This window comes from Cupressus sempervirens, chromosome 10 (assembly GCF_028749045.1).
Source record: "Cupressus sempervirens isolate cs-2001-9-10 chromosome 10, ASM2874904v1, whole genome shotgun sequence".
NCBI classification, from domain to species: Eukaryota; Viridiplantae; Streptophyta; class Pinopsida; order Cupressales; family Cupressaceae; genus Cupressus; species Cupressus sempervirens.
The window spans coordinates 669,876,462-669,893,145 of NC_143127.1; the positions used below are offsets into that span (position 1 = coordinate 669,876,462).

The 16,684-nt window shown below is 35.2% G+C and overlaps 1 protein-coding gene across 15 annotated transcripts in view; it reads right to left on the bottom strand.

Annotated features, from left to right (window-relative positions):
- The window catches only part of LOC149535602 (cysteine synthase-like), a 231,707-nt gene that overhangs the window by 42,649 nt on the left and 172,374 nt on the right, over positions 1 to 16,684 (bottom strand). For 3 of the 15 annotated variants that reach the window (XM_089804223.1, XM_089804222.1, XM_089804221.1), the window contains exon 9: positions 4,542 to 4,674. The exons of the other annotated variants lie outside the window; for them this stretch is intronic. In XM_089804223.1, the coding sequence (XP_089660349.1) occupies positions 4,542 to 4,674 (133 nt within the window). The remainder of the gene's footprint in view (positions 1 to 4,541; positions 4,675 to 16,684) is intronic. 15 annotated transcript variants of the gene reach the window in all.

Sequence of the window (16,684 nt, forward strand, 5' to 3'; positions counted from 1 at the left end):
AAAGACGGACTACAGACAAGTAGTTGACCATTATAAAAAGTATTTAACTAAGGAGATAATATCTTAATAATGGGAGGGGGCGAGGATTGCATTTCCTCTTGGTTTTGCCCCATCTAGGCTGCCATTTCATTCATTCTCTTCTCCATATTGTCAAACTTCATTTGTGTCTTGCAAAATTTGAAGTAGCAAATCAGTAGGAGGTTGTGGGTTGTTCTCATGGACCATGTCGTGGCTTGCAACATCCCTCGTCATTGCTCATGCTTCTTAATTTTTTGACCTGGAAAATATTTGCAAGATCCTTATGTGAAAAAATCTCTCTTTTTTTGTTGTTTTTTTCTTTTTACATGTTTACAACAAAATAAAGATATTGCGAGTAGAAAGAAGACACGAATACACCAATTTATTTAATCAATTTTAAAAATTCTTTGTTGTATTTTTCAGCAGCCTTTATTTACAAAAATTTCCTCTTCTAAGGATGTTTGCATTATAGATACAATTATTCTGAAATTTCATTTTCAGCATCCCGTTCAATTTTGATTTTATACATATCTTGCACCATCCAAGATCTATCAAAGTGCATGAGAGGGTTGGCCTGGCGGCGTTCCAAGTTTGGATCAATTTGTTTCTATACGCTTCTTTCCTAGCAAGAGTCCACCTGACTCCTTCCTTCCTCATTCGTTGTAGAACTTGATTTAAGGTTTCGTTGTCCTCAGGCATGGAACAACAAGTGTAATACTAGTTTGGCATGTTCCTAATTAAGTATGGAAGGATGGGATGTCATGCTTTCTTGCGAGATGTCTTACGTACTTGCATCATGTTACATTTAATCTAAGAAAATCTCAGGTTTGCTAATCTTGCTTGGGTAGTGTACCCAAGGTTCAATGTCAAACCCTGTGCTCTGATACCATATATAACAAATGGATTTTCTTAACTAAAAGGATTAGAACTAAAATTTGATTTCAAGCGGATATGAAAGTAATACTTCAACTAAACTACCGAAATATAACATCTTTAATTCCATTTTATGAGATATTAACTGAAATAACATTCAAATAAAATAACTACCAACAAGAATAACTATTTTCTATCATCTTTATACAAGTAAATTAAATTATTACCATCCATACTATGATATTTGATATTCACAAGAGAAGTGAATGTATAGCAAAGCATAGAGAAAGAACATACAAAGCTAACTGGAGAGTCTTGAACCGATTGTGCAAGCCTCGGCTTTCAGGTAAGAGAAGTATTAGCTTAAGCTTAACCTCCCGACTGCGGACTATATCAAACCCCACACAATCTTTTGATAAGAAAGGCCCTCCTTAATCTGGGGCTAGGCTTGGGGCACTATTTGTCCATCCATCCGAGCAATATCGATGTTCAGAACGTCTGCTCGGTAATAGATGGACATGTCTGATTATCTGGTGCCATCGACATCTTGTGATCTATAGAAGGCAAGCATGCCTTTAATGACCTTGCCCAAGGTGTTTGGATAGATTTCTAATACCCGACCACCACCGCTTGACTTGACAACAAGGTAAATTAAATGGACATGCATGAGCTATTAAATAATTCATTAAAATTAATAAATTTGTTGTATCAAATCTAATTCTATTTTCTTGTTCTTGTAGAACTTTCTCTCACCTCTTCACCCATTTCTGGCCATATAGCTGTGATGTCCCCTAGTTTATGGATTGATTTGTATTCTTCTTTTTTATTTCCTGATTCTACACCTGCATGATGGTTAGTATCTTCATGAGTTAGAAAAAATATATATAAACCTATTAAAATAAATAACTTAATGGTCTAATCTAATTATTTTCCTTTCTTAAAGTTGGGTTGTGATCTGATACTTAGTTCACGAGGAATTTTAGCTATTTGTAACTAATTCTCCACTAAGTATTATTCACGCAAGACCCCTCTTTAAGCCTTATGGATGTTCGTTACCGAGACATCCATCCTTCCTAAAAGCTTACGCCATCTAGGCCTTATGGATAACCTGTATGGTGTATCCATCCTCTCATATGCATATGAATTAATCCTTTCAGTATACTGACCTTCAGAGCTTTTAAATCTCTACCTTGCTTCAATCTCTCCTCTTCATAGAGATAGAGTTATTAAAGCCTTCAGAGAACCTGTGGGTCTCTGCCTTAATTTCAGATAAGGACTAACAGGTTATGAATCATCTGATTATTCCTTGTCTGCCTGTTAATGATTATCCTTGTGTAGTATATCAATGATCAAGGTTTGTCCTTTTGGTATGGCAATTCGAAACTCCTGATATATGTTCGTTTTCAACTTATATGGTTGGCCTGGTTATTCACACTTGGAGTTTAGTGTTACGTATCAAAACTCTCACTGTTGTTTTGCGGTGACGAGGATTTTGTTATTATTTATTCTTTTATTCGCCACTATGTCTGATCGCATTAGTTATCTCTATTTATTTCTGATTGAACCGTGGTATGATCCGCTTCCTATTGAACCGTGGTATGATCTGCTTCCTATTTGCTGCGTTAGATGCTTGTGATGACTATCCTGGAGTATCTTGATTGGCAGTGAATAATTCCTCTATCATGTATTCCTCCACTAGGGTGCAATTTCCTACGCTGCCTGAAGACTTCCTTTTCTCGTTGAATACTTCCACCTTCACTTTCTCTGAATGCTATGATCTTTTCCGCCTTCCTCATTTGATGCGATTGAAGTCTTATATGTTTCCTGAGCGCATCAAGCAATCATGACCTTTGACAGATTTTAGGTTAATTGATTTAATTTTCGCATCCTCCCTTAATCGCCTATGTTATGTATTATTTGTTTAATTGTGTTATACTTTGATTTCATTATGTAACAATTATATTGTTGAGTGCTTTATAATTTAATAATTAAATGTAATTGCAATTATAAATATAAATATAGATATTTATCATTTATTTATTATTTGGTTATTGAGATTATCCTAGGTTATGGATAATCTTGGCCTTGAGATTTTAACAATGATTAATTAAAGTCAATAATGATATTGATATATATATATATATATATATATATATATATATATATATATTTTATTGAAATAATTAATTTTATAAAAGACATACTTTCATCTTGGAATAATTTTTAAAAGAATTGGATTTACTATATTAACAATGAAATATAGTTTTTCATGTAAAGCTTCCTGGCTTAGCAGTGAGGGGTTATCACAATAGCCAAGTGAATCCTAGGTGTCCAATCATGGAGGATATATATTCATTTATTGAATCTCAGCTGTTGTAATTTAATACACATATATTTCAGTATTGATGTAATACAATCCTTAAAGACTTCAAGAAACCTCAAAGGATATAACTCAAATTTGAAAGACCAGCTTAATCAAAGAGGATAACATAATACGAAATGTGTATGTGGTTCAATCCTAATATAGTGAAATAACTTGATGGGCTTGATCAAAGGTACTGTTCGATAGACTTAAATTTACATAAGGGCCAAGTATCATTTTTTGGAAATGCTGAAATACTATTCTTGCATCTATACTTTTGAATGCACTATATATATATATATATATATATATATATATATATATATATATATATATATATATATATCAAAATAAATTTAGGAGAACCAGTCACATAACCTGATCAACGGAAGATGGATCTTTGTTTAACTCTGAATGGCCAGCTCTCGAAAATCGGCTTCTTAAATACGAGAATCAGGTTCGAATACCACTCAAAATTCAGAAACAAAACTGGGTTCTACCTTTTAACAGGAATCGCCAAAAAAGGAAACAAATAAGAAGAGGGAATAGAAGTAAAATCCACCATCGGGGGGTGCTTGCTCTCCCTTATATGTTCGAACATATATGCTTATGGAATAATGAAGAAGACTTCAAGGAAGCCACGGCTCTTGATAGCATTTATAGAAAAGATAACTGGCTTCTTGGTTCACCGATTTTTAAAAGAAAAATGCCAAGTCTACTCCTCATCTCTCATAGAGATTTATATTTATGAGGAAAGAATTTGAAGGTCTCCTAAAAAGAATTTTATATATATATATATATATATATATATATATATATATATATATATATATATATATATATATATATATATATATATATATATATATATATATATTTGCACATATATATATATATATAAAAATTTGAATGTTGACATTATATTATTATCTTATCCAAAGTTATATCTATTAGGATACGCATATCTAAATACCTATATACTTGGGAGATTATTTTATTTTCATATCCTCTCAAGGTATACACATTTATGTATGTGTATATCAATAGAGATGAGCTTATATAATCTAATACTATGGTGGTACCATACTCTTATGTGCACATACATACATACATACATACATATATATATATTGAAATGATGAGGTCAACATAAACCATTAATGGTACATATTTTGATTATGTTAAAATGTTTAATGTTTTATTGATTGTCCTATAGCTCATGCGTGTCCAATGAATGTACCCTGTTATGTAGTCGCTAGGTCCTTACCAAGATAGCTAGAAGTCATACCTATCAATTGGACAAATGGACTAAGGTAGTGCCCCATTCCGTAGATCTTGTTAAGGAATCTTCTCCCTTTCGTCTGCTCATGCAACCACCCGTGCAACATTTTCCACAATAGTAACAAGTTTCCATGATAAACCTATATCAACGTATAACATAGATAATAGTAAAGAAATTAGTTAATAACCATCATTCTGAAACCAAGCAACTGCTAACTACCATCATCAACACATGACAACTAACGGTTAACTACCATCATCATTAAACGATTATACATAATAATTGATAACAACCAATTTCATATGAAACAAGGGTTACATATAACTACCCTTTTCACATGAATGGGAAAGAAAAGAAATAAAAACAATAGTTTTTATCTAACCGACTCAATGGCTATAACAGTTTTAAATAGGAAAAAATTTTGGGATGTAACAGTTGGGTCCTTTATATACATTGTATAGCACCAGAGAAGAGAGTAGGGTATAGTCACATGAATTGTAATCCATGCCTAATTATCTTTTCTTTTCTTCTCTATAATTAATTCATAAAAAATAACGACATATATTACTCCTATATCTCATAAGCAATGCCATTTGTATTATTATTTCACAAATGTCATTTACCAAGAATAGCAATAAACAATTCTTCAACATAAGGAATTGCATTCTCCAAGCCTCGTTTTTTCTACAATTTCAACAAAATAGTCAAAAACTTATACAATGCTCAAAATCTGCAATATGTAGGTGAAGTAACTTTTCAACTTCTCTCAGTGACCATTTGCATTCCAATTCTAACAAATGTTTGTTAATATCTAATATATCAATTCCAAACTGTAATGCAGTTTTTGGAATAAATAAAATAATCAACGTATGAAATGTTTAACTTATCACTACCATTCGGCCAAAACTTTGTTAGTCACATAAGTATCAAGAGTATTTCATCTACCATCTCCAATGTCATTGATTGCTTTTCACAATGTCAAAATATATCAATTTCCTCCTTAACTATATCCATGTTCAAGCCTTTGAAATACTTAAAGCTCATGTTTATGATATGTGGATGCTTAATACTTGGGAGTGTGTACTTTGTAGTCAATGTACAGAACTTATTATAACATTTCCATAATATTCATTATCCACCTATGTATTAATTGTTTGTCAATTTTAAGTGGTTGTAAGCATCAACTAGTTGACAGTTAAAATCCTCTTTGTAATCATCAGGTCCTTTAAACTGACCGTGTCATGTTAAGGAAAGTCTTCTGATCTAGTCAGATTGACTTTGATGCTTAACTAGCCATCTCTAATCTTATTCTATAATGATTTCATCTGAAATAAAGACATGTCACTCCCGTATCTGGTTTATGTTCTATCTCCATTATTAATGAAGTATTCATTTTATCAAAGTAAAGGGCGCAATTGCCTAGAGAGACATAAGATCATATTTAAGCAATTCATGTTGTTGGATCCTAATAAAAATGATAAAAGGCAACAAAATGCTCAAGACCATGACATCAGGGGATCCTAAAGGATTGTATGCAAAAAGAACTAAGGAGAAGAATATGAGAAAACTTGAAGAAAATACAGTTGTACAACTATAATCACAATAATGAAGCCCTTCCTAAGAACACAATCAAGTTGAATAGTCAAGAAAACTTTCTCTACACGAGGGAAGTTCGGAGAGAAAGTCACATTCCTCCACACAATTACATTAGAGTAACCTTCAAGGCATTAAAAGGTTGTCAACTAAAGCACAAGAAGGTGAGCCAAGGATATAGATAAGAAAATTCATGGTGAAATACAATGTCCCCTTTCTAAAATAGGATTTAATAATAAATAACAATAATAAAATTAAGATGAAACGAATAAATAATAAAACGCAAAAATAATATAAATCAACTGAATTAACGGGAAGGTCAAGGGATGTGTAATGAAGTGTTGTGACTACCTCTAAATAAGAAGTAAAAGGGAGGAGACATCATTTAAAAGGGATAGGGAGGAAGGAAGAAGATAGAATACAAGTCAAATAAAAGTATAAAAGAAGCGACTCTTTTGAAAGGAAGCAATGATGAAGGGCTGTAACTCTTTCAAAGGTTTGTGAGTCTTCGAAAGAGTTGTCATTATCAACGGTTGGATCTCATCGAAAGGAAACTATTTTGAAGGGTTGTGACACTTTGGAAGGGTTGCAATCATGAAGGGATGCAACTCTTTCAAATAGGAAAAACTATAAAGCATTGCAACTCTTGCCAAAAGCCAGACGTGATGAAGAGGTGTGAACTCCCCCTTATTTGGGAACCTTTAAAAGGGACATGGATTCATTTTAAATGGGTATCCAAAAAGGATGGATGAAATCAAACGGAAAAAAGTGTTTACTACGTAATCAGAAAAGGGGGAATCAGAAGTACAGATCTGATTTAAATAAGAAGTGCAGATCTGATTCTGAAAGGCTGTGTCCCTTCCAATGGGCCAAAATAATAAAGAGTTGCCCTCTTTCAAGTGTGCTAATGGTGAAAGGTTGTGTATCTTTCCAAAGGGCATTTATGATAAATAAGTGTGACCTCTCCCTCATATGGAGAGATATAAAGCGTAGACAGTTCATGTGAAGAAAGGGGGCAGATCAGATTAAATAAGAAATGGAAATCGCAGCAGATTCAAATAGAAGTACAGATCTGATTTAAATAAGAAGTGCAGATCTGATTCTGAAAGGCTTTGTCCCTTTCAACGGGCCAAAATAATAAAGAGTTGTACTCTTTCAAGTGTGCTAATGGTGAAAGGTTGTGTATCTTTCAAAAGGGCATTTATGATAAATAAGTGTGACCTCTCCCTCATATGGAGAGATATAAAGCGTAGACAGTTCATGTGAAGAAACGGGGCAGATCAGATTAAATAAGAAATGGAAATCGCAGCAGATTCAAATAGATACATTTATCAAGGATATATAGCTTCATTCAGATTGAAGCATTTAGTCAAAGTTGCCGGAAACTCCTCTATTCTTCCTTGGTTGTACGTATCCCCGTATCCAATTTGGAAACATATCCGATACAGCCAGATACACGTTCAATATTGTATCCATGCTTGCCTAAAAAAAGTTGATTTTCCAAACGTGCCAAATACTACGTAATTTGATATTTTTAAGATGTGTAAATCTTACCAATTTTTAATTAAAAAAAGTTTATTAATACAATTGTTTTTTGAAAAAAAATGGTATAAACAAAACCCGCACCAAAAGACAGAGAAAATGTTTTTCTATTCAGCAAACCATTTTGTTGGGTTATATTGTAATGCAGCTCTAAAATTAAGTTATAAATATTTATGTAGCATTTCTGTGTCAATATTGTTTTCGAAGTAACGAAAAACTCCTCTAATAACTTAGAAAATTGCATTAAATATATGTATATGATATTTATTAATATCATAACCAGCTGCATCCATATTGGGGATCTTAAAAACTGGCCGTATCTGTACCCAATGCCGTATCTGTATTTCTATCCATATCCGTATCCATGCAACTTTGCATTTAGTATAGTATATTATAAATTAATATATATACATGCATATGTAAATATAAGTATGAGGGAATGAAAATTATATATATATATATATATATATATATATATATATATGAGTGAACCTATTTATAATTGATATACTTCATTGTTATCTGCTTAAGGCAGATTGAACTTATCCTTATAACCTCACCCGCTAATCGGGTTATATAATTGAGAATTGTATTTGAATCATTTACATCGTATTAGATGTGTATTACTGTTGATACCCATATTAGTGTCGACAGTGTACTGACCACGATATTATATTATGAATGACTGCAGTTAACTTTGTATGTTATCAACAGCAGTATACAATGACTGTTTAATTAATCATTAGGTTGACCACGTTGGGTCATGACCCCATGTGGCATGAACCACGTAAGGGTCATGCCCCTACGTGGGGAAAACCATTCACACAGCCTTTCAAAGGGATATAAGATGCTGTCAACTGCTGAGGGAAAAGATTAATTACAGTGGCATCCCATTACTTCAGTATATTGGTGATATCATTCTGATGTATTAATCAATAATAGTATCAAAATATTATAAACAACTATAGATCAAGTCGGATTGAATAAAAGATATTAATTTCTCTATCTCTGATCCTTATTTCATTAACAAGGTATCAGAGCCTAACTGATAGAGAAATAAATAAAGATAGCAAAATTTTGAATCAAAATATCAGACCTGCATTCAGGATTGAAGGAAGTGCAATGATAGTGAAGTAAATTCTTCAGCACAGATTCCATGACAAATAAAGATGAATAAATACGTATGTTATATATATACAATGATCAAAATATGTTTCCCCTTAACACGTCCAGGGATCAGCTTAGTTCATGTACAATCAATGAATTCAACAAATCCAGAGTATACTGATCTGCACTAGGAACTATAGTCAGCACCAGCAACAAGGAGGAAAAAGAAATCATAAAAAATCTAAAGGCAGTTCAAGGATAATTTAATCGCACTAAGCGAGGAGTAGCATTTGGGCATCATTACAATTCGTGAATCTATCAAATCAAAAGAGAGACCATTCGGCAACAGATAGAAAAGTAATAAGTCCTACGCAGGCAATTATGGTGTCCTCCAATCAATAGATATCAAGGGATGGTTTATACTATCTACCAAAGAGGAGCAATCAAAGTTAGCACATCACAGCAGAAGATAATTGAGATTTAGATATTCGTTAGAAGAAATGAATAAGCAGAGGGTTCTATTCAGGCTAGCAGAGTTGAGACTTTTGCAGGCTTGCAGAGGACTAATCTGTGGGACAGATAATCACCAACAAATTTTAGATCAGGAACGATAATGAATAAATATTGACTAGTGCAGAGAAATTTTCTAAAGAAATATATATATATGATATCAAAGACTCGTGTTATTATTTCATATGGTTCAAGAATAACAATGAAGAGGTGTTGAATCTGGAGTGCAAGTGCACACGATAGCAGTAGATCAAGTCAACTCTCCAACAAACCATAGAAGACAACTTGGAGAAGAATGTAATGACCCTTGCCAATAGGCTACTAAAAACCTCTAATGCTGAACTGAGGAATTTTGTCAAACACTTCACCTACAAGGGTCATATGACTGATATAGTATTTCAGTTTGCTTTAATGACTCTTTCTTCAATTTGCATTAATGAGAATCTTTTGCAAAAAGACTCAAAATTGACTACACAATGACCTAACATGAATGTGCAACTTATTTTGACAATATTCAATGCATATATGTAACTAAAAACTACTTGCAATATGTTGTTACAGCAAATAGTAATTATGACAAACACTTTGGATGCAACCTATGATAGCATTAATGCACTTATAGCCAAGTGGCATTAATACAAACACTTGATATGCAGAATTATAACATTATTTATGCCAAAAAGAGAACCTACAGCCAATTGACATTTTGTCAAACAATTGGCATGCAAACTAATAAGCTGATCATGAATGATAAATACATATTCAATTACAACTATATCAGACTAGCAACTTATGTCTCATTTATTGCACATAAAATGTCAACTACAATGCTAGTATGAAATGGCCAAGACACTTAAACTTACATTCGCTAGAATAATGCTTAAATCTGTTACAAACTTTCACCTACAGCCTTACCTTCTAAAATGCATCTAAATGATAAGAAAAATGCATGAAATATCCAAAGGAACCTGATTGTAGATGGCTGTAATAATTTTCACCAATGCTACCTTTCCACTTTGCTATTTCGGATCTGATTTTTCACTTTGCTTTTTCGGATTGCTTTTTCGAATTCTTTTATCGGACTGCTTTTTTCGGACTGCTTTTTTCGGATTGCTTTTTTGGACTGCTTTTCGGATTGCTTTTTTGGACTACTTTTTGTACTCAAATATTTTTTCTCAATGTAGCACAAATAGAAGATTAAAGTATCTTCCTCCTAGCTGCAATAATTCAAGTGATATTTCACACCCTCAAAATTGCTATCAATAGGAAGTTTTTGTTTCCTATGACAAAGAAGTAATCTACAGAAACCCTAGGCTCCACAAAGTGAAACAACAACAACAACATCAAATCTGCCTCCTTGAAAATGAAGCCCAGGATGCCTATTTATTCTTTTTCTCCACTTTCTCTAGAAACTTCTAGAACATTATTTTATTAAGTGACTTTATAAAATATTTTATAATTCAAGTCATTTTATTAAACTAATTAAATATAAAGTTACCTTTTAATATTTATTTATTTGATAACTTTATAAATAATTAACTTGATACCACTTATTTATTTAATTAAAATAATTATTTAGTCATCCTCATAAAATATTCATTATTTTGGACAACTTAATTAATTTAATTAATTAAATCAAATTACCTCCAAAACGGGGACATTACAATGAATCAATACATAAACTCATCTATTGGCATTGAACATTTTAAAAATCCAACACAAGGGTCAAATACAATACTGAATCATCTCATTTCCTCTATCGCACAGGAAACTGCTCAGCTTGACAGTTCTAATACAAACCCTCTAGTCACTTGATTAGAGTTGACTTCAAGGAAACAAGTAAGAACGGCTAGGAGAATCACGTCACCAAAAATGTATTAATGCCAATGCTATATATACATATAAGCATCATGTGAATCGTTCAGAACATATACGGGTAATGAGTGATTAGGAAATGAGCTTTTGGCATCAAAGGATATTAAGGATTATGGGCATCAGCGATGGGGTACCTAATGCTCTATGGCTAAGACAATTAACACTGCATCTATCACACTTTAAATACATTCTGAGTAAGATTTTCATAAAAGAAAAAGGGAATCACTTGTAGTTGGGGATATAAGACATAATCTAAACCACCTTGACAACCATAAATCTATAGAGATAGTATATACTATACACAAAATGGTGCTTGAAAATATTGTTGACACTCCAAATGATGGCTAAATCCTCTCCAATATTCCTATGTTGACAATGCAATATATTTGGAACTTGTAGCTCATGATGCTTAAATTATTGATCTTGAGATTGAGCCATGCTCATATAGCTTCCAGAAAAAATAGTATATGATCAACAATAACACTAAGGCAAATCGTAAAAAAGATAGAGGATTTTAAAATTATCACAGTGAATGACAGACGGGATTACTTATGATTAGGAGAATTTAAAAAGGGACTATATAGTAAGAGAAAAGTAATCATTACGGAGATAGCTAAAATAATGTTATAAAAATCAAGAACTTTCTAACTAGTCATTTCTAAATGCATTCTATTGTCCTGATTGGAAATTAGAGATCAATCATGTGGGGTCCAAACTGGGGACATTACCAGTTTGACATTTAAGGTTTGCATACAACATTTAAGGTACAACCATCCTAATACATGTGAATGGGAGAAATGAACCAAGTGGCCATTACATGGATTTACAACTACTTGCCTCTCAACAAATTGATGACAACATATCCTCAAAACATTGCATAGACATGGGGGATGACAATGTGGATTTAGCCTTGCACAAGTTTATGGAGGTCAATTCAACTTGCCTTGCCACCTTGGAGTTTTCTTCACATTTACTTCTCCATTTTTCAATGATGAAAAATTGGTTAATGCAATACTTAAATGCACAAACAACTTTTGTCATTTCCCCTTATTATAGAATAAGTATATACTTTGAGTGATTTCCCAAGGGAGACATTACTAGAAGTCATCATCATATTTCAAATGAAAGAAAATGCAACAAGATGATGAAATTAAATTTGAAATAGCCTAATTGGATGCCTTATGTATTGCTGAGAGAAAAAAATCTATATCTACATATACTTTGGACTGATTGGCTATTTGAGGCATTTCGTGGTCATTTCAAATATAGATATTGATGACAAATAGAGTTAAATGTTGATTTCACTCATGGATGATTGTCTCTCATTGGACTTGAATATCTGGGAATTTTACATTGTGGGGGTAATAATCACCAATGTTTAATTTCCATTGTATGACAAATAATTATATAGAGACATCTTATTTGATGCATATAGGCCGTCATTAGAGCAACTTGTATTAGGGATGTTGAGATATGTATTTATTATCTTTAAGTATCACATTTATCTACACATTGTAGTTTCCCTCTTCTTGGTAATTTTATACGTAGTATAAAAGCTATTTTCCTTGATTTTTTTCTTTGTCTCTGAGGACGTTCTTGTAGGAAAAGGAGGTTGGTACTTTACATATGCTACCAAATATTGTCCAAACTCATTATGATAGTAGCTCCTCCGAAATTTGTCTTCTTTATCCGATGACCTCCAACGGTGTTTTCCCGAAATGCAACCATCCATCTTCCTGTCGCGTCATGTCCACGACTGTGCATCCTCTATCCCACGATCACATAATGGCTTCTCTGAACTGCGTGAGGGCGAGTAGTTGCGCGTTGGTTGGTGCTGCTCATAGCCATAGTCGTCATCATCTTCTTCTTTCCGCAACTCCTAAGGGTTATGGGTCACGATCTTTACAGATTATGAGCTAATGGTGCTTGTGGAATTTGCTAAATGTCTAAACTTCTGGCATTCATTGCTCCTTCCATCCCAACTGTGTGAGGTTTCTTGCGATAGGTATCTAATGGCTACGACTTCGGCTACGAGTATCTAACGTGAGCGGTGGTTGATCTCTTTCCCGCGTTGGGCGATCTTGGTGTGTTTTTTGTCCCGTATGCGTTTTACTGAAGGCTATTTTGTCTTGCCATATCTGGTCGCTGTAGTTTTTAGGCCTTTCTTTACCTAGGACTTCTGGCAACTTCTGTGACTTATGTGGTGTACAGCTAATTCTATTAGTGCCTACTGATATTTGTGCTCGGGTTTCTCTGATCTCCCTGTTGTATCCTGGGCCTCTGATCTCTCTGTTTGTCTTTGCAATGACCATGGGAGATAATTGCCCTCCCCAAATTCAAACTCTGACATATCAGAGGCTATGTGAAAGAGTGCTTAAGTTGGAGGTTGACAACAGCATGCTGAGAGAACATGTCGTGACTTTGATAGTAGAACTTTCAGACTTCAAACAATCAACTGAATTCAACATCAAACGTTTCTCGAGCACCTTCATCTTTGAAACAGCAGGGCTGAAATCCAATCTTGAGGTTGTTATTGAACAATTAGATGGGCTGGACAAAATCAAGGAACAATAAACCGAAAGGCTACAATACACTCTTCTCTGATTGCAGAAACTAAATAGAAAGTGAATTTATGGGCTTCGATTTGCACTAACAAGGATACTACTACACCCAGGCTGAGTATAGACAAGATTGTCCAGGGTAAGATTGATGATGAACGTTTGCGTGCATATGAGTTGAATCTGCATGTTTGAGGTCTATTACCCACTCCCAATCCTATGGTTGCAGGGCATTCTTTTCTCTTAGACCGCCTTGGTATCTCTGATATTACCTTGGATAGGTGTTGGTTTGGTACGGGTGATATCCTTTCCATCAGATTCTTCTCTTTTTCCAATAGGCTTCATGCCCATAGAGCAAAGAGAAAGTTGTCTTCTCTCCCCTCTAAAATTTATCTGGACAAAGATCTTACTAAGGCACAAGTTACAGAGCTCAAACATGTTCGGGGAATTGTGGCAGATGCTAGGCGAGCTGGGAAATGGGCTGTTATTAGGAATCTTAGAGCTGTGGTTCATGATTTTCCTCCTACTGGTTGGGTACAAAGGAGAACCTCTGAACCAGCAAGACAGTTCCGACAGCAGTCTGACAAGAGGAAGCCCCCTTCTCTTCTTGTCAATTGTTGGAATGGTAATGGCTCTTTATGGTCATTAACTGGTCTATTTCATGATGCGGTGGGGTCCTCAAATATTTTGGCCATTACTAAGACTCATGAGAGCCCCATGTGCCCTCGTCCAGGATATCTTGGTTATCAGTGGTTGTCAATTTGGAGAGATGAGGTCACCACTTCTGGTGGGGTCCATGGGTTTGGGGGTGTGGCTTGCTTGGTACGTGATGATATTTTCAATTTCACTTCAGTTGTTCACTCTGGAACCTTTGCCAAATTTATGTAGGTCCAGATTGGTCGGCGAAAACACTGACATAGAGATATTTTTATTGTTGTTTTTTATTTTCCACCGACCTCCTCCCCTTATGCCATTCATGACAAGGAGAATGGGGATTCTTTTTGTGACCTTCAGGAGAGCATTTCATAGTTTGCGGCTTTGGGTGATATTATTATTCTTGGAGACTTCAACGCTTGGACTAGGGATCTTCAAACTCCTTTGCATAATTGTGGTTCTGACTCGAACTGCACTTCTGAGTTAGACTCCACTAGTATGGGACTTCAGCGTACCTCAGAGGATATTCTTGGACCGCTCTCAAGTTATGGCCACCACCTCCTCCGGCTCTATCAGTCTTCTAGGTAGTTGATTCTGAATGGTTTATCCTTCCTCCCTGGATCAAACCTCTTTACCTATTGGCCACACTGTGGTGGTGCGAGCGTAGTTGACTATGTCATTTCCTCTCCTTCCTTCATTTCTTCCATTCGTAGCTTCACCATTTCACGTCTCCCTTTGGCTGATCATGCTCTTTTTAGCATTACAACCTGTGCTCAACCCACCCGTCGCACTCTCTCCAATCTTCTTACTACCCAACTAATACCGTCTCTATTCCTCCTCACTTTCACTACCCCGAGAGCAATGGTGAGCTCTTTACTTACCACCTCAGGAGACTTCTGACACCTGCTAGTTTTAGTGAGTCACTTGCGGCTCCGATATGTTTGATTCACTTCCCTCTACCATCTGGGATTCTGCTCTTCTTTCTATCCCTCACCGTTCCCCTCCCTCGCTCAGAGCTAAGCGTAGGAATACTTATCCTATGAATAATTGGTTTGATACTCATTGTAAGGCTTTCCATCGCTCTGTTTGCATTGCCTTTTGAGACTCAGCCTCCTGCCTTCACCCATCTGTGCCTTTCGTACCTTCATTTTCTTCCCCACAAGAAACTTTTTTTTGCCTCTTCTCAATGCAGAACCCTTTGCTCCACGCTTATTTAGAATCCCCAAATCTTTTGGCGTACCCTTTTCCCTCAATCCTCCCCCCTGTCCTCCACTCTTGACTACTAGTCTCTGACCTCCCATATCATTACACTTTATGACATTCCTGGGCACCCGCCTCTTCACTCCACTCCATCTCCATGCTGCCACTTGTTTACCTACTCCAGTATTATTGAGCCCATCAGATCTTTCAGATGCAGCAGAGCAACGGATGAGTATGGTTTCCAAGCAGAACTTTTCAAGCTTGGTGCTTCAATTATTGGATCTTACCTTTCTACACTCTTTAATAGAGTGGTTTGCACAGGGTTTCTTGAGTCTTGGTCTAGACATGTGGTTTACCCTAATCACAAGTCTAGGCCTTCTTTTGATCTGGGAAAATACAAGACTATCATGATCGGACATACTTTTGCCAAACTTTATGCCACTACTCTGAACACCATGTTATCTAGTCAGCTTCATAGAAGAGGTTGTAGAGCTAAAGTGCAAGATGGTTTTCGGCCAAACTATCAGACTATGGATCATGTATTCACACTACGGGCCATCATTGAGGAGGCCAGGCACTGCTCTCAGAAGGTTTATTGTTGTTTTGTGGACTTTCGTAAGGCTTTCTATTTTGTTCCTAGCTTGGCCTTATTTCGAAGACTTCATGAGATTGGGATCTCAAATATGTTGCAGACTGCTATTATGAGGCTTTATGAGAAGGTAACCGGTAGGCTCAGGACTCCGAAAGGCTTTTCTGTTCCAATTCGGAGCACCATTCAGGTCAAGCAGGGGCTGTCCTCTTTCTCCTACACTGTTTGGTTTGTATATTGATGAGTTAAATGTTTTCCTTGTGAACTCCTCATAACCGGGAGATGGGTGCTATTTACATCACATTTTGATCTCATTCTCCTTTTTGTTGATGATGTGGTTCTCTTGGCCGCTTCTCCTGAGAGCTTGCAGAGACTCCTTGATGATCTGGCTTCTTTTTTTGATCAACGACAGCTTGTGGTCAATTTGTCTAAGACTCGGGTTATGGTCTTTAGCTGTTTAAAGACCTCTCATCTTAAATTCTTCTTTCAAGGTCAGGAGGTTAAGAATAATCCCTCTTATA